Source organism: Cynocephalus volans, chromosome 6 (assembly GCF_027409185.1).
Source record: "Cynocephalus volans isolate mCynVol1 chromosome 6, mCynVol1.pri, whole genome shotgun sequence".
Taxonomy (NCBI): domain Eukaryota; kingdom Metazoa; phylum Chordata; class Mammalia; order Dermoptera; family Cynocephalidae; genus Cynocephalus; species Cynocephalus volans.
The window spans coordinates 159,358,022-159,376,774 of record NC_084465.1 but is presented as its reverse complement, the minus strand read 5'-3'; the positions used below and the strand labels follow the sequence as shown (position 1 = coordinate 159,376,774).

The 18,753-nt window shown below is 54.8% G+C and overlaps 1 protein-coding gene across 8 annotated transcripts in view; it reads right to left on the bottom strand.

The window, feature by feature from the left end:
- WNK2 (WNK lysine deficient protein kinase 2) overlaps positions 1–18,753 on the bottom strand; it is a 128,560-nt gene that overhangs the window by 48,795 nt on the left and 61,012 nt on the right. For all 8 annotated transcript variants that reach the window (XM_063100674.1, XM_063100679.1, XM_063100671.1 and 5 more), the window contains 11 exons: positions 17,861–18,060; positions 15,073–15,228; positions 14,509–14,700; positions 12,178–12,702; positions 9,570–9,866; positions 9,054–9,103; positions 8,019–8,187; positions 7,798–7,914; positions 3,569–3,739; positions 3,385–3,430; positions 2,741–2,860 (listed from right to left, as the gene is read on the bottom strand). In XM_063100674.1, the coding sequence (XP_062956744.1) occupies positions 2,741–2,860; positions 3,385–3,430; positions 3,569–3,739; positions 7,798–7,914; positions 8,019–8,187; positions 9,054–9,103; positions 9,570–9,866; positions 12,178–12,702; positions 14,509–14,700; positions 15,073–15,228; positions 17,861–18,060 (2,043 nt within the window). The remainder of the gene's footprint in view (positions 1–2,740; positions 2,861–3,384; positions 3,431–3,568; positions 3,740–7,797; positions 7,915–8,018; positions 8,188–9,053; positions 9,104–9,569; positions 9,867–12,177; positions 12,703–14,508; positions 14,701–15,072; positions 15,229–17,860; positions 18,061–18,753) is intronic.

The window sequence follows — 18,753 nt, the reverse complement described above, 5'->3', positions numbered from 1 at the left end:
TTGCTGATACTTTCTACTTCAACATTTATTTCAAGAATGTGATTGCTTGTTCAGGCATATTTACAATAGCTGCTTTAAGGTTTTTGTCAGATCATTCAAACATCTGTCATCTTGTCACTGGCACATGTTGGCTGTCTTTTTCCATACAAGTTGACATTTTCATTTACCGAATAATTTTGGATTCTATTCTGAACAGTTTGAACATTATGAAATCCTGAGTCTTATTTAAATCCTATGGCAAATACTGATATTTTTGCTTTCGCAGACAATCGATCTGGATAAGGTTCAGACTGCAAGTTGCAACCTGCCTTCTATGGACTAGTTACACATCAGTTCAGTTTTCAATGCTTTTGCAGTACTAATTTGATCTCAAACAAATGTGTGCCATTTAGGGGCCAATCTGGAACCTGGGTGGGGTCTATCCATTAGCTCAGTTCTCAAACTTTTTTATATGCTAATTAGGACCAGATCCTTGCATGCCCAGGTTGAGGACATGCCCAAGAGTTCATAAATAACTTTATGGGATGGCTCTCCCAAGCTCCTCCCCTTCTGTTTTCTCCCTGATACTTCCTGATGCCCAGGGACTCTCCTTTCCTACCCTCTGGCCAGAAACCACTCTCAATTCCATGTTTATGCCAGGCAGGGCCAGGTGGCAGGAGGATAGAAAGAGGAAAAACCAATAATTCTGTGCTCCCCTCAAGAGAAAGGAAGGTTCTCCCCTCCCATGGTTTTAGCTTCTGTAGGCTCCTATGACCTGCTGCTGCCTGACAGAATCATCCTGGGGCTGGTGCAGGAGAAGGGGGAAAAAAGAAAAAAAAATGGGGAGGGGCTCCGCCACCCCAAGCTTTAGGAGCTCCCTTTTCTGCTCTGAGTCTTGTAACTGAAAGGTCTCTCCTGGAGCTTTCCCTGCCTGCACCATGGCACTCACTTCTGATCCTCAGGCTGCACTGAGTTCAGGTCTGGAGATACTGGAGTAAAATGTGCCAAACCCACCACTGGCTCAGTAACACTTGCATTCTGGTTGCTTCCCCACTCTTTCCACTAATATTTTCCCAAGTACTCAGATAGCTGTGTCCTGCATCTGTCCAGGATTCACAGTTAGGTTTGGTGGAGAGAAAAGCTGGTGTGCATGCTTACTCCATCTTACCCAGAACCTGACTCTCTGCCTAGTTATTTTGTATTATGTGCCAGATATTGTATTCACAAAACTGTACAAGTCATGTGACGCTCAGTACAATATTCCTTCCTGCAGAAAGGATTTGCGTGCTCCCGCTGAGCACAGGCACTCCAAGATCGCCCTACTGAGGGATGAGGTGCCCTGAGGGGAACTCCCCTCTGCATGCCTGTCTCCTTCCAGGTGATCCCTCCTTCTCTGGTACAGCGCCCCAGCAGAGCCACCCTTGGGGTACTTTTCTCTAGCCCAGGGAGGCCACTGAAGCAGCACACAGCCTCCCCGCCACCCCTGAAGGAACGGAAAATGCCCCCAGGGGGAAAAAGGCCAAAACTGGACTCTCGTCCCTGGGTTTCCATCCTCCTCTGGACCCTGGCCTATAATTCTCCACTATGTTCAGATTCCAAATGCCTTCAAGCAGCATATTTTTATAATTTGTCCAACATTTTTTGTTATCTTCCGTGGATGATTAATTTAAATGAACGAATCTGCCACCAACTTCTCCATTTTTTTACATAAAGAAACTGGCTCTAAAAGGCTTCCTGAGATCACTCAGTGTGTAGATGAAGGAACAAGTAAGTGTTTAAAATCCATTCTTTTAACTATTACCTGTCCCCTTAACCCCTACACCATAATACAAATTACCTTTATTTTTATGAGGGTTTTTCTTATAACTGGGTGTATGCATATTCAAATCCAGAATCAATAGATGAACATATTCTTATTTTAAAATTGAGCCTTGCAGATAAGGCTGCTTCTCCCTGATTTTTCAGTCCAGGTTGGGCCCAGGCCCTTATCAGAGCTCACCGTGTCTCAGTTTGTGGTTTCACTGGGATATTATTATTAGGCTGACCTTTTCCCCATGGAACAAACCTCCAAAAGATAACAGAAGTCATTGGAAGCACATGATACAAAATTAAACCTGATTTACAGATATTCTTCATGAACATATCGTGTTAGGTCAAGTTATATAACCAGCAACTTTTTCCTGCCAACTAATAGGGAATTAGACCTTAAAGTTTGTTCAAGTGACTATTTTCAGCCTCCCAAAGGGGCATAAAATCAAAATTTAACCCACAGCACAAGGGGCCAGTTGTTGGCATCTGTATGGGTAGGTGCAGATCAATAATACAGTGATTGCCGTCTGTGTAGTCAACTTAAAATCAGTCTCAGTGCTGAAAGGGACTTTTCCCTCCCTACCCTCTAGCAAAGCAGGACCAGAAGCCTGTGTCTGCCACAGGTGAATTGCACAGAGGGAAGGGATGGGTGTGAAAAGTCACCAGGTGAGGAAGGGCCACAGGGCGCTCAGCACACACAAATGCAGCTGTGCGTGTCACCTGCGTGGTCAGGTAACAGGGCAGGCATAAGTCTGGACACTGCCTTAACTTGACTGATTTGGTGGAAAACAGGGACAGGAATCAGCCCATAGGCTGCTCTGAGCTTTGGGAAGATACAGCAGAATGAGCCCCTCGCACACGCCTGGCCCCCAGCACACACCAGCAGGGCGATGCACAGGATAAGGCCGCGAGAATCCGGGGAGGGGCTCTCATATGCTCTGGCTGCTCATACCTTGGTTGGTTTCTTGCTGTAGGGAGGCTGGAGGAAGTGGGGGCGAAGACTCAGGGGCCTCAGTTGCCGGGTGCTCAGCCACTGGACAGATGATAAACCACCTCTTCCCAGTGTGCAGGACTACAGGGCACAACAGAAACAGCGTGCTGAGAGTGAGTTTCCCTCTATGCCGGTGACCCCCATACCTGCGCCAGACCTGCTAGAGGGGGCTCAAGGGAACTCCTTTGCACCTACAGGACCTTTGCCAGGAAGGGCATGGGCAGAGGGCCCAAGTTCACAGCCATAATCTTAAGTAGCTTCTCTCCATGGACTTGGTGAGGGGCTTCTACCTGCTCTTCTCACACCAGAGGGGTGAGGAGTGGGCAGCTGGCCCAGGGCACCTCCCTGGCAGCCCAAGACTCAGCGGTGCCACCAGTTTGGGTTTAGTCCCTGGGATGCCCACAGAACCATCCATGACTGGAGATGCCAGTCAGTGGGCCAGCGGGTGATGGCTCCTCAGACAGAGTGGCTGATCCAGACAGGGACCCCTGTCACCACATGCTCTTGCAACCCCCAATGTGATGGCTGAACCCCCAACAGCAGTGGGGGCTTTTATCAGATACCTGCTGGACAACAGAGGGGGAATTACGGGAGGGCAAACTTACCGTTCTGCTGATACACAAGGGCATTGGCTTGCGATTGTCCACTTTCCTGAATGGGGTAAAGGGGTCAGAAGTCAGCAGAGCCGCACTGCGAGAACAGCCTCCAGAGCTTCTCAGGGGACTGAGGCGTCCACCTTCCCACCACCACCACTCTGGTCACTGCATATTCGGGATTTTACACACTCACCTCCCTGGTGCCCAGGCCGCAAGTGCCAAGGTGTGGTGGGCTGGCCCCTGGGTCAGAGCCACGGTCCACGTCCGTGTCCTCACTGAGCATGTCCTCTGCTTTGTCCATGACATCCTTCATCTGTTCAATGAACGTCTCCCGCTCAGCCTGCAGGATGAAGTCATGCTCCACCTACAACAGGACACAGCTCTGCTGCTGAGGACCGCTGCAGTGCCACGGCTGTGTGGGGTCTTTATGGGGGATCTACTGACTCCTAACCTGTACCAGGCCCCAGCGAAGACATAGATAGCAAAGGGCCAAAGTCCCCACATTGGTGGCTGAACAGCAAGGGAAGAGGATGACCCCAGAGACAGGACAAGAGCACTGCAGCTTGAGAAGCAAGACTCCTGACCCCCCCAGAGGTCAATGGCCTGGGGCCAGTCCAGCCATCCACAGGGCAGGTGGGTGCATAGGATCAAGAGGGGCAAGGACTTGGGCACAGGCATCCACGGGGGTCATGAGAGACAAGGAAGCCAGGTTTGATGTGAAGGCTGTAGTGGAGGGCGGGGGGTGGTGCAGAAAGCTTCTGCAGAGATGGCAAAGCTATGGTGAAACATCCATGTGCCACTTCTTGGTGTCGGCACCCCCGGCTCCCCCAGCCTCAGCCTCTGACCTTCAGCCGTGGCCCAGGCACACAGGTGTGGCCAGTATCCAGTGAGCAGCTCCTGCTTCCTCAGCAGGGCCCTGGGGAGTCTGGCCCCCGGAGCTCTCTGTTTGGGGGACCGCCAATCTCAAGCTGGAGGCTCCATGCATGAGCCCACACCTGTTTTTCACCAGCACTTCTTGAGACTGGCCTTCCCACGGGGTCATCCTCAACAGATTCCACTCCCTTGGTCATGTGCCTCTTCTCAGAACTAAGTCCACAGAAATTGTCTCCAAAGTCAGCCACGCCTGACCAGACGGCCAGATGTTTGGCCTTGGGAGAGGCCACATGGGGCAAATGTCCAGGTCCTGGCCTTGCTCTGCATCCTGATTCTGAAACATCACCTGTGCCCCCATCTGATAATCTGCACTTCGAACCATGGATGTCCAGGCAGGTGGTCATCCCCCCAGAACACGAAATCCACTTATGCTGGCTGTCGTCCTCCTGATAGACCAGGGCTGAGAAAGGCAAGCATGCCTGGCCAAGCATCCTTCATCCTGCACCCGCTGTATCCACGGCCACACTGCTCACATACCAAGTGATGAGTGCCTTCTGCCCCCAGCCCAGAACATGGACGTGGCGTGGACAGCCCAGACCTCTGCCTGGCTAAAGGAGGGGGGCCGGCAGGTGCCACATGTAGCCTGGACATTGCACAGCCTCTGGGCCAGGGACTGTCATGGTGGGCAGGTGGCCTCCCTGCTCACACCCTGCTCCAACTGCATCATTGGCAACTCAGGCAGATAAGACACTGCACATCTCAGAACACCCTACAAATGTGCTCCAGGGAAAGAGGCTGGCCTGTCTCCTCACCCAGTGGGTCCAGTCCCTGTCCCCTTTCTCCCATCCACAGCTCTGTGGTCGCCAAGATGCCTGGGCCCTGCCTGGGGAATCTCTTCCCAGATCCCTCCTGGGATAGGTCCATCTGCCCCCTATGAAAGCTGGCTACAGAGCGGAGCTCCCTTGGCCACCTCCCCCCTCAGGAGCACTACCTGTGCCCTCCAGACAAGGAGCTGGCCAATGCTGCGTTCCATAATTCCCCTCCAAATTTAATGTAGCGTGCGACTGTGACACTGTCCAAGGGGAGTACGATGTGGCCACAGCCACAGTGTCCAGCTGTAGTATGGGGTTGCTATGTGCAGGAATGTAAGCAATGCTCCAGTTTTGTGAAACTTTCACTAAACTGAATCCCTTAGTAACTGGAAAATAGTTCTCCTGTTAAGTGTGTATTTCTTTTGAAGTACATTGAAATTAACTGAAAAAGAGAAAAACCTAAAAATACAGGGTCCAGGTATAACCTGGAATCAAGGCCAATTAGATCCAAACTTCTCCAGTTCTACCTTTACTACAGGAGTTGGCAAGGGGGTCTTTGTCAGAAGAGTAAACCTGAGGCCCTGCCAAACCTCTACTGCTGATGAAACACTTAGGGAACTGCACCCCACTTGAGAAGACGACGGTCCAAGAGGGGGAGGAGCCTGTTTGAATAGCAGCCATTCCGCTAGCTAAGCAGCCACCCTTCCTCTGGAGTCCACAAAGCCCTTCTGTCCCCGGGACAGGAACAGGGTGTGAGAAAGAGGAACAGTGGGCAACCAGCAGAGGCCTCATGCGGAGGGCCGTTTTTATGGACAAAATTGTGTATTTTGCGCTTACTTTATAAAGGTATTTTAGATGACTTGGTTTTAAGAGGCCCAATTCTAACCCTTTATGCAGTCCATGAGACAAAAAAACAAGCAATAAAATGAGAGAAGGAGTGATGAGTGAAAAAACAAGTCTGAGAAGATTCCATTTCTACAAAGCTCACAACTAAGTAATAACCTGAAATGTGTGTGTGTGTGTGCCTGCACCCAAAGATACACCCCCACACAAAAGCCAGTGATTAAAAACAGAGAAACAGCGACCACACAACAGTACAGTCACTGTGCCAGGGCAGGCAGGAGGGGAAGCCACCGGGATGGCATCAGTTGGCAGAGTGACAGCCAGAGGCTGTGACAGCTCCACAGGTGCTCACTTGATTCTTCATCATACATGGACACGTATGTACATAAGAAGATATGTGGTAAAAACACAGTAAGATGAGTGGAGGCATTTTACAGTTTCAGTGGTCGGGGGAGGAGCTGGTGTTTACATGGCACGGAGGAACTTGCCGCTCGCCACCAACGAAGACCAGACTGCAGCCAGGCGCCTCTAACGCTCTTCTAGCCTGTCAGTAGCAAGAATCCTGCCGAGTCCCTTCAGCGGAATCCCCACCCTCCAACTCTAACCAAACTCCTCGCCTCCACCTCTGATGTCTAAGCCTTGACATGCCCTCGGCAAGGCCATTCCCCAATGTCTCCCACTAGTCGTTTTCCATTCCCCAACCCACCCGCACCCTGCTCCTTGGCTATCAGTCCCCAGCTCCCTCTGCTGCAATCAGAGTTGGGCTCACTCTCTTTCTCCATCACAACAGTCCTGAATAAAAAGGCTTTCTGACTGTTTTAGCCAGTGTCAGAATGATTTCTTCCTTAACACTGTGGAGGACTGTGCCCAGGCCTGGACCCTAGGAAGGGCTTGTCCAAGGTATCTCTGCCAAGCAAACACTAAGCACAGACCTTCCCAAGGAGCAGAAACTCAGGGCCCGCCCCTGTGAAGGCCGCATCAGAACTTAATGAAGCTGTGGCAGGGGTGGCTGGAGGCACTGGAGGCTGCCACTAGACACATGGGGCAACTTACATCATTGAATTAAATTAAATTTAATAATCCATTTCCTAGTCGTGCCAGCCCTACATCCCTGTACTCTGGCCGTCTGGGGCGAGGGGCAGCAGGCCTGGCCAGCGGCTTCCTAACCTTCACTTGTGATGCACAATGTCTGAGAAGAGCATGGTCCTGTGAGGTGGTAGTAAATGGGCCAGTAAGTTTCTCTTTCTCATGATTCTTTGTGTGTGCTCAGCAGGACAGTTTCTGCCAGCAAAAGACACCCCAGCTCCTAGGCTGGGAGCAGGGGCTGGGGACACAGTAGGACCCCTGGGAAGCACAGGTGTGGGACCAAGAGATGGCCGTGAACAACCAGGCACTCATGGGCTTGACGTGCTGATATGGGCAGGGAGGGCGGCTCTGGATAGAAGTGCAGGCAGAGCTGGGGGCATGGGGAACACAGGGCAGGGCTCAGATCCTGAGCCCCAGCTGGGGAGGTTGCAGGTATCTCTAAGCAGGGACCAAGGATATTGGACTCTGAGGATGCCGCTTCCCTTGGCTTACTCAAGTTACCAGCTTGCAAAGCTCCTTTTTTATTCTGAGGGACAGGCTTGGGGCCTCCAGGACCACTGAGGGAACACCATCTTGGGCAGTTACGAACACATTCTGCAGGCTGCACTCTCAAACCTGAGGGGTCTCCGCCAAGTGTGGGGAGAAGCCGACAGAGCCCAAGGTGCAGGAGGTCAGCAACCCCTACAGAAGACCCCCAGGCACCAAGCCTGGACCCCTGGGCCAACCGACGCCCCACGAAGGGCCAGGCTGCTCACCCCCCCACACCCAAGGAACACGAGGAGATGGCCTCGCCACCTAGAAGCCTCACCATGTACGTGGCGATCTCATCCGGCGCGTCCCCATCCAAATCGAACTTGAAGGTCACCATCTTGTGGTTGTGTGTCTCCAGCTGGCACTCCACCATCTTGTCACCTGTGTTGCACACCTGTGGTGGGGAGACTGAGACGATCAGACTACAGGGGATGCCACACCCGTGTGCACCACCCTGCCCCTCCCATGCCTGCATGCCTCCTGCAACTGGCAGCTCACGTTTAGGATGGTCAGTCGGGGCCGGCTGGCCCTCTCCTGCCGGGAGCGGGCACGCGTGGACCTGCGGTGGTGCTTCCGGGTGGCCCTGCCCTCCAGCCTGCCCCCGCCAAAGCCACCTTCACAGCTGTCACTCAGCTCTTTTCCAGAAGGGACATCAGAACCTCCGTAACTGAGGAAAACCAAGAAGGTGAATGGCACCCACGGACGACCAGCCAGTCGGCTGCAGTCCGGAAGCTCAGCTTCTGTAGAAAACAGCCCGGAGGCTTTAAAACCCCCAGGGCCTGAAGCCATGACCTGTGGAGGTAGCAGCCCGTCGAGGGGACCTCGAGCTCACTGCACGATCACACCCTCTCCATCCTATAGCACCCGTCCTGGCTTCCCAGTCATTGGGTCTCAGCCCCCTGATCTGAGAATCAGGCCCCTGTGCCTCAGTTTCCCCATCTGTGAAACAGTAACAGGAACACACCAGCACATGGGGCTGTCATGAGGACTAAATCAAAGTCTGCAAAGCTCCAAGCACATGCAGTGTCCGGTGCCCAGAGAAGGTGGGACAGACAGTCATTTCCCATGACCATACCTGGTAAAGATCCCATTCCCTCCCCAGAACATGACAGGTGCCCACAGCAGCCAAGGTGGCCAGGAGACCCAAAGTCTGGGCTGGACTCTGCCCTGCCCACAGGCCGTCACCTTCCTGACACCCAGCCTCTGGGCACTGCTGACCGTGTCCATCCATGGCCTCTCCCTTCTGGAACATCCTCGGCACCACAGACGAGTGCCAGGACCTAGAACACGGACCCAGAGCACGGCCTGGAGCCTGTAACACCCAGATTTCAACAAGGGCTGACAAGACCTAAGAGGACATCCCTGAGGCTCTGCAAAGTCAGGTTTGAAAAAGGGTGACTTTTGTGAAAAAGCCCAGTGGCATAAGGGCAAACGAACACGGGATCTGTGTGGAGCAGCAGGGGCTGGGCTGAGCTGGCATCTGCGCCTGCGTCCCCTGTGCCCATCCCCCGAGCTGAGGCCGGGCCACAGTACCTCTCAGAGCTCTGCGGGAGGCCGGGCGGCTTGTCCTGCAAGGCCTGCTCCTGAAATACAAACCCGGAGAAAAGAAAACGGTCACACTGCCTCCTGCCTCCCTAGCCCGGCCACCCAACCGCTCTCTTTTGACTGCAGCAGGGAAGCGGACATGGAGGCTTTTATCTTGTTGAAAAGCTTACAGGCAAGCAGATTTCTAAAAGCTGCAGGTTGCCTCCTTTCCAAAACTGTCCACCCACTTTGATCATCCCTCAGAGAGGACACACTTGTTCCATAAGTGCTTTTCACAGGCCTCTGCATCCCCTCCAAGGGAAAGCCTTCTCCAAACCTATTTATAACAATCATGTCCTCCATCTTGCTGTGGGTTTTCAGAAAGTGTGAAATCTCGGGAGACAGATGAGAACTGGACCCGCATGGCTGTCCCAGGGCCAAGTGTCCTGCCCTCTAGAGCAAAGACCCAAGGTCACAGCACACACCCCAGGAGACTGCAACATCAGGCTAGGTGAAAGAACACACCTCTGGGGCTGGCTCCACCATCAGCTGGACGGCTGGGCAGGGGCCAGCAATCATGGGCCCACTGGGTATCGGCAGGTTTGCTGGCGGCAGGAGAGTGGTGGCCTGGGTGGGCACACTCTGAGCAGGTGCTGCCACCACGGGGGCCAGGGAGCTGGGGAACTGAGGTGGGAGCTCGGGGACAGCAGGCGGCAGTATGTCCGGCAGAGGTGGGGAGAGGACAGCAGCAGGTGGTGTGGGCACGGCGGGGAGCTGGGCGGTGACATCAACAGCATAGTGAGGTGGGTGGCCAAGCAGGACCTGTGGGCACAGGAAACAGGGATGCAAGTTGGGTGCTGGGCATTGCATACACACAGAGGGCCAGGGGGCCATGCCCAGGTGTGTCAGTGACACACAGGGCATGGGCCACAGAGGCAACCAGAACATCCCCCTCTAATCCATACACTCCCCCCAGGGTAAGTTCTTGTCTCAGAGCACATTTAGCAGGTGGATTTAGCAGAAACAAGAAGAAAGGGCATTCTCTTATCGCCTTTCCAATAAAAATCTATTTGTGTAGAAATACATAGAACTGGACTTCAGTTATGAACTTCCAGCTAAGCCCAGGTGACAATTCACCAGGCGATATATATGTAGCATCACACCAGGGCCCAGCTGCCTGCCTCAGCACCGGTGAGGTCCTGCCCCCTATCTTGTGTCCTGGGCAGCTCAGGGTGTGTACAGTGGCCTGTTCCTGATCCCAGGCACACCCTGAGCACTCATCCACACCTGCCACCTCCTGTAGTGTGACCTGGAGCTTAGGCTTGGCTCCCCGCTGTTCTCATCTCTTTCTGAAAGCTCTGCAGGGTAGAAGGTGAGGCAAGTGTGGAAGAAGGGCCTACAGTTTGAAAGTGATGACAATCCATCCTTTTCCCCACTTTGGGGCTGAGAGGCTGAAAATTTAGAGAGACCCCTCTGTCTCTCAGGAATGGAAAGAGCTCATTCACTGGGGCCTCCTGGCCGTGAGACCCTCTGTCAGCAACCCATGGAGGGGCCACAGAGACCAAGCCATGGCCTGGACATTTCTTTCCTGGACAGATGCTCCAGCTGCTGCATTCAGGGAAGCCTATGGGGCAGCTGGCCCACTCCATCACTAAACTAGACCTCCCACAAGCCTGAAAGCAGGGACAGCCACCAAGCCTGGTGGTGGCCTCCCAGGTGGCAGCACCCCTCTAGCCACTGGCTGCACATGACCTGCCACTAACTGTGAAGAGCCCAGAAAAACTAGTGCCAGGTGGCAGGGCCCCAAGCCACACGGACACTGGCCAGGCCTCTGCCCTGTCCTTGGCCTCGCCCTCAGCTTTCCTCAGAAACCACCCAACCTGGGCACCAGTAGGCTCTGAGCTGCCACTGAAACTGCTGGGACCACAGTGCTCACCCAGCCAGGGGATGCACTTATGCCTACTCGTTTTTTAAATAAACGCCATCCTGATGGCCAACGCTGTCCCTTCTTTCTCCAAGTATAAATCCCTCTGAAAATAGGAAAGCAGGAAATAATGTCCAGGAGAATCTGTGCATACTCAGAATGTGGGGTGTTACTCCACACTGGACTTGGTGCACACAGCTGTGGAGCAGCTGGCACCCAGGGGTGCTCCACCCCAGGCTCCTGTCCACACAGTCTGCCTCAGCCCCACTCTGCAGAGGAGGAGCCTGGGGCTCAAAAGGCAGGGACGTGCCACAGTCTGTTGGAGCTCAGAGCCAGGGTGGGACCAGGTGAGGGGGGTTTCTAGGTGGAAGGGCTTCCCGGTGGGGGGCTCCCAGGTGGAAGGGAACCCAGGTAGAGGGGGCCCAGGTAGGACAATGCCCAGGAGGGGGAGGTCTAAGTGGGAGGTTCCCACTCCGGCTCCTCCCTTGTTGGAGTTTGAGCAGAATAGCCCAGAAGCTCCAGAACACAAGTGTGCTGTGAAGTCTGCACAGCCACACCGGAGGCTGATCAGCAGCAGCACGGCACACGTCCCCATGTGCCAAAGTGTCCCTCCACAGCCAGCCCCTCAGGCCCTCACGGGGTCTCCACCCAACCCCAGGACATGGACTCTGATCCCCCCATGACCACCTGCTCACCAGCAGCCCCTCCCTGTGCCCTTAGGACCCTCCTCTCTATCTGCCTCCTCCCCTCACAGCTAAGATAGGGGCTGTCCACACGCCTCACTCAGACAAGTTTCCTGTGAGGAGCTGCCCCCAGACCCACCAGGACCCTGATGCAGGCCGCACCAGAGCTGCTGGGCCCACCTGGGTAAGGGCAGGTGCCACGATGCTGGGCCCAGCCAGGGGCCCTTGGTCACAAGCAGCAGCTGCTGACCCTTGGAAAAGGAGGGACAGTGGAACCTCTGAGCTGTGACTCTCAAAGGAAATAAGAGGAGGTAGCAGATACTCACACTGGCTTCAACATGTCTCTTCATTAGACAGGACAACAAAAGGGCGAAGCTGCCTCCTTGCAGGTCCCAACCTGCCACTCAGCTCAATTAAGGTGCCAGTAGGGAGCACAGGCCCACTGGAGGGAGCGTGAGGACAAGGGCTAAGGATTCCTGGCATCTCTGGGGCTGCAAGGGTGGACCCCTGCCCGCTGATGGATTACCTGGCTCCCTGGGGTGGCGGCTGGAGCAACCTGCTCAGGAAGGTGGAAGCTGGGCTGCAGGGGCTGGGGAAGTGCAGGTGGTGCCAGCTGTGGAGCGGTGGCTCGCAGGGTCTGCACTGCATGGTGGGGGGAGGACGGGATGTCGCCAGGCGCCACCTGCGGGAAGGCCGCTGGGTACACAGGCTGGGCCGGGAGTGGGGCCACCGCAGGGTGGAGGGACAGGGCGGCCACACCCGGTGGGGCCACAGCCAGCAGCGGGATGGCAGCCGGTGCGTTTGGCACAAGGGTACGGCAGGGCACGGCCAGAGGCGCCCCAGTGGGGTGGGGCAGCTTGACTGCCGGCAGAGGCAGGCCCGAGGTCGCTGGCAGAGGGGCAGTGAGGCTGGGCAGGATCACGGCCGGAGAGAAATACTGTGGAGGCGGCCCAGGGGGCACGTTTGAGGCTGGCAGGTCAGAGAGGGCCGGCGGGAGGCCATCAATTCCTGCCAGGGGTGTGATGGGGGGTACGACAGGAACCGGAGGCATCTGCAAGAGACACAGGGAGGTCAGGGAGGTCCCCAAGGGTCCCCACCATGGCACCTGCAGCACAAGGACAGTGGGATGAGGGGAGGGAAGTGTGGCATTTTGCCTCAAGATACTTTTGTGTTATTGCTATTAAGGGAACACCAAACACAAACCCATCTGAAATGGAAACCCCGAGCATGTGAAACTCCTCAAACAGAAAAGGAAAGCTGCAGCCTGGGAGGACCCGCTAGACATCCCCCCACCCCGGCACCAGTGCAGAGAGGCCTCCCTGCGTCCACCCCACCCGAGGGACTGTACCAGGGGACCCAAGGGAGCCAGGGGCAGCTCAGACGTGAGGGGCCACAGCAGGGACCATCAGAGCCACCAGACAGGCCCCAAACGTCTGAAATCACATGAGTCTGATCATCCAACCTGTATAAATTCAAATTGAAACCTAATTTCTCAGAGGGTTCTCAGGAAAAATATATCTTGGAGCCCCCTTTACTGACTGAGGGAACACCCCCATTCTGTCTAGATTCCCAACATCAGGAACTCCCAAAACCTTCCTGTGCATCTGCTCAGGGATGCCTGTGCCTCCTGGTGACAGCTGACCTTGTGCAGCTCTTGTCTCTGAAAACACCACCTTACTTGTGCAAGCTCATGAGCATCACACGATGTGCAGCTCTGTGCAACTACAGGGCAGCAAAAATGCACACTCGACTTCCTTTTGTTTGAAAAGCAACCAAATACCACGACCACTGACAAGTGAGATAATGATCTAACTAGACACCTGAGTTGACTGTAACTCGTTATGACAAGAACAAGGCCTAAACAGTAGTTGATTGGGGTGGGGGTAGGGGGCGTGGATTGCAGGAGCGCTCGCTTGCCCCAAGCCTTCTTCAGAGAGAAGCACACTTCCGGTCTTGTCACCGAGATGACAGCCCACCCAAATCCCCATCGCTGAGGAGCTCTGGAGTATCTACAATCATTGCTGCCATCAGCCTGGGCAAAGGTGCCCGGCATATGCGTGGTCAGGTACCACTAGTGATGGACAAAGTCCCCACAGAAAGAAGACAGAGGTTGCTTCTGCTGTTCAAGTCCAGCCTAGGTGGCCAGGCTTCTCTCTGGTCAGCAGTGGCACTTAACTGCCTATAAAACCTCTGCAGAGCCACATTTGGCACAGTCTTGGGCAGTTCCATGGGATGAGCAGTCACTTGAGACAAACTGAAAGCATCACGTTTCAGTTTGTCTCAGGAAAATGCTTTCAGTGCCAGCTCCATGGCCACATCGTGACTCCTGTCCTCATCCCTGGGCTAAACCTGTTCCCCATTCTGGACACACCTGGGACAGATGCTGAGGGCAGATGGGCACAATGCTGGGGGCAGAAGGTGGGGAGGGGGGACCCAGTGACAATACCAAGCTGCCTGCCCTCCAAGGAACCTCAGCTACCACTCACAGCCTAGAGGCATTGTGGACTGACAGGAAAGACTAATAACAGCCCACCAGGTTAGGGGAGAACGTGAGGCTAAAGGCAGGAGAGGGCAGCCCAGCCAGCCACCAAGGGAGGCTGTCACCCTGGCATGTGCCCAGTTCTGCCAAGGTGGGTGGGGGGAGGAGGACACACGCCCCCCCCCCCGCTGTGGCCATCCACAGAGTAGTACAGGTGTGTGTGACAGTGCACACAACCCATGCTGCTGAGCCACCACTGCCCTGCCCAGCCCCCTCCCAGGCTACATGCACAGACAGTCCCCTGAGGTGCCCTGGTGCACAGCCACCACTGGGCAAGCCACCAGCCACCAACCACAGCAGCTGTGGGCCTGGAGTTACCTGCGCAGGGACTTGAGTGAGCGGCTGCAGAGGCGCCTGTGGCATCTGGAGTGGCTTCAGCTGAGTGGGGGCCACCACCTGGGGGGTTGGAGCCAGATATGGAGGCAGGTGGGGGGGCACTGGCTGGAGGGGGCCCAGGGGCTGTGGAGCCAGGACCTGTTGCAGGGTTGTCGGCTGGGTCAGAGGAGGAGGCTGCAAGGAGAGAGGGGGCTCCCTTAGACCACTGACCTGCTGAGAGACAGGGCACCCTGCCCACTCACACAGAAAACAGACACCTCACACATAATACACACACACAGTCACAATCACACACTCATATGCATACTCGCATTTGCACAGATTCACATTCTCTCACACACATACACACAGTCACACACCTGCACACTTGCACACAAACAGACCACCCAACTCCAGCTAGCCTGGAGCCAGGGACACACCAGATGGTGCAGAAACAACAGACCCGGTCCCTGGGGCAAGCAGAACTGACCACCTGCTGAGAAGGACTGGCAGGGCCGGGCACACATGGCCACACCGATGGCAGCTGTAAGGAGGTTCCACACTCACCTGCTGTCCAGGAGGTGCTGGCTGACCTGGGCCCGTGGGCACGGGAGCACTGGGTGGTGGCAGCACAGGGGTGAAGCTCATGGTGGGATCTGGAAAATGCTGCTGGAGGAGTGGAGGGTGGGTGGGAGCTGGGGCAGAGCCCACCGACAGGCCGGGCTGTGGAGAGCATGGGGCCATCAGCAGCTGCTCTGGGCCCCAGAAGGCCCAGCTCCACGCAGGGCGCCCATCTCAGCCCACGTCCGCTCCCCTGTGGCATCATTCAAAATAGTGAAAAGCTGCCAACACCACAGCTCCCAGCCAGGGAACATTCTGGTACATCAACCCCATGGAATATCAGGCAACCGTGAGAAAAGATGGTTGCCAAGGCTTCAGAGAACCATGAAGAAAGGCTTGTTAGGACAGGGAGTGGGGAACGTATCATCCATGTGGCTGTGACTGCGTAAGGTGCACACACGTAAATAATCCACAGACAGAATATGACAAAATTAAAACAAACAGCCCACAGCGTACTGGGGAGGACACCAGGCGTACAGGCGTGGGCAGCGAACCTGCACAGTGGGTACTCGGCAGAGCTGGGTTCTCCAGCGACTCGGCCACTGGGCGAGAGAGACCAGCCACGGGTGGACTGTACCCTCACTGCCAGGCAGCGTGAACACGGGCCACAAAAGAGTCAGACATCTGAGACTTGGATGCTTCATGCCGTTGAGGAAATTCTGCTAATTTGTTATTTCTTTTGGTGTCATAATGGTATTGTGGTTTGTTCTTATCTAGGAGTCCTTATTGTGCAGAGACAGAGACTGAAATATTTATGGGAAAGTGTCCTGCTGTCTGGGATTTACTTCAAAACAAGGGGGATGGCTTCTAAAGCTGGATTCATGATCCTGCCACCTCCGCAGGCGTTCTCACCCTTGAGGTTCTCTGGGTAACCTGAGTGACACTGATCTTGACAACTGTCGTCACTCACCTCATCCTCTACAGTCTGTGCTTTATGAAAAGCAGCGTGGAATGAGGTGGAAAGAAGTGGAAAGGGCAGGTGTGCTTGGGATGGAGCCTCACTTCTGGATTTACCTGTAGCCAAATGGGCTGAAGTGTCATCTACCAGCTCCTGGAGCCATGCACAGCCTGGGAGCTCAGGCAAGGCAGGCAGCCCCAAGGTGGAAGGCCTCCTGCGTCCCCGCCTCCCCCAATCTGTCCTCCTCCTTCTCTGGGTCCCAAGGGCACATCACCGTGGCAACCCGCCCCAGGAAAGGCAGGCACTGCAGTGTGAGCCTTCAGCGCTCCCCTGGGACCCCTTCCAGGTCCCACCCTTTCTGTCTAAGGTATCTTTGCGTAAATTGGCAGGAGACATGAGGAAGAGCTGTGGCCCTGAGTCCACCTCCCCACTCAGGCTCACACAAGGATGCTGAGACCAGTGGCATCCCCGAGGACACACAAGACAGACTCAGCCCAGCAAGAACCAGGCAGTGAATGCATCTTGCGGCCACGGGAAGCCCTAGCGTGGGCTTCGGAGGGATGAGAGCCAGCAGGATGTTCCAGCCCAGCCCTGGCTGGGGTGCTCCTCGAGGCTCAGAACCACCACTCTAGGGCGGTAAGTAGCCTTTTCTTAAATGAGCTCTTTCTCCCATTTGAAATTGCATTTCACTTCATTTTGTGAAATGAACAAAACAGCAAATGCAAATCACAAATGAGTCCTGGGGCTCAGGTCAGAAGGGCAGATGCAGCAAGCGGCTTCAGCTGCTTTTCTCCAAGGACTTTCTGAGCCCTTCCAACCGCCCAGCCCTGTGTGGATGGAAGTGAGAGGCCACAGCAGTGTGGAGAGCCCATACCCGTGGGCGCCAACAGGACAGCGGTGGCCGGAAAGGTCACGGCAGTGAAAGCGTACCAATGAGAACTGTTGTAATGGAAGCATCAGGCAGAAGCCACTTGCTAGACAAGGGATGAAGACAGCCCGTCCCAGGGTGGGACCTCCATCACCCTCTGAGGAGCCTGCTCCACTGCCTGGGGCTCACAGGCAACGTCTCTGTGGCTGAGCGCATGGGGCTGTGAAGTGAGTGACTGTTTTGCTTTCTTTAGTGTTAATAAAAAAGTCAAAATCAAAAAATAAATACCTGATGTGACCCCACTCATCTTGCTCATATCTTACAAATTATTTCACACGTAGGAGCACAGCCTGAGGCCATGTTGCTTGTGCTTCTCCAAATGTCCTCACTGAAAACGTTCCCCATGTTTCTACCCTGCTTCACAGCTCTAACCCTAACAGCTGCATGACCCTCCCTGGGAGAAGTGCTGGGAGCTACTGGTCATTCCCTCAGTGAGGCTAGACAGTGACACTGAATCTCGGGTTTCGTTATTACAAATGACACTCTTCTGGCATCTTTGGAACTGTCTGAAATCATGTCTCAGGCCCAGGGCAGAAGCGCTGGGTGCCATGCATGTGGCTGCATGTGGTCACCGTTTCTATCAGTGCCCCACAGGGTAGGGCTTGGGCCAGCTCTATCACTTCCTCCCAGACTCTGGGCATCCCTGGGGTCTGTATTGTTCTCATCTAGGAGATCTTTACAGGTACATCAAAGGCTACTCAGCCTACAGTTCTGTAGTTACCAGAAAAGACAGGGCTTTCCCATGGGCCTGTTCCTGCATGTCTCCCCGGGCAGTGTGGTTGGGGACTGACCACAGGCTACTTTGACGTTGACCACTGTGCACGCAGCCTGGATGGCCCTTCACAGACTTGGCAGCCCCCAGTGTCCTCAGATGAGGTCATGGGGATGGGTGGGGGGCTCTGACTCACCGAGGCAGTGGGCTGCTGGAAGGCTCCCACTGAGGACAGGCTGTGTGGCAGGATGGGCCCCTCACTCATGGGGGGACTGCACACACACTGGGCCGGGGTCGGCGCCGCGTCTGCAAGGGAGCCGAGCACCACACTCTGCTGGCTGCTCTGAGAGTCCGAGTACACTGTGGAGCCCTGGCCACTGTCAAAGGTGCTGTCCGCTGGGGAGGGCAGAGGCACAGTTTAGAGTAGGCATCTCCAAACACCCCCCCAACCACCACCACGGATCTCACACAAGCAAATGCTGGCTAATCTGTGTATTTTGTTCTACAAAACAAGGACCTGTTTGTTTTTTTCAGGTTCTATACATAATGCATGCATATCATTTAAATAATCAACTACTACAGAAAATATCAGGGAGGGGAGGGGAGGAACTGTCACTGTGCCTCTACCCTAACATGGCTCAATTCCTGGCTGGCAGGGAAGCCAGAATGGGCACATCTGGTCAATCCCACCCGCCACCCCCCACAAGGGAGATATGGTTGTTCAACTAGGTTTACAGATGAGGAAACTGCCATGCAACTGATGCCTCATGACTTGGACAGTAAGCTCATGCTGAGCTCTTAAAGGCACGATGGGACTTAGGAGGCTGATGAAATTTCCAAGTTAAAAGAAAAAGTTGACGTCTTAACTATGGAGAAAACAATGACTGCCTGTGTTGTATAAGAGTGGGAATGTCTCAGCACTCTGACCACCCTCACAAACCACAGAAAAGAGCCTGAAGTGAGAGGGTTGGGGTCACGAGACCAGGCCTAACTTGGTGGGAAAATGAAACCAAGGCTCCCCAAGCCCTGCAGAGAGGCCTTGAGGGGGATGTGCGCCCACCATGCAGGGGACAAAGAGGCAGGGGTGGC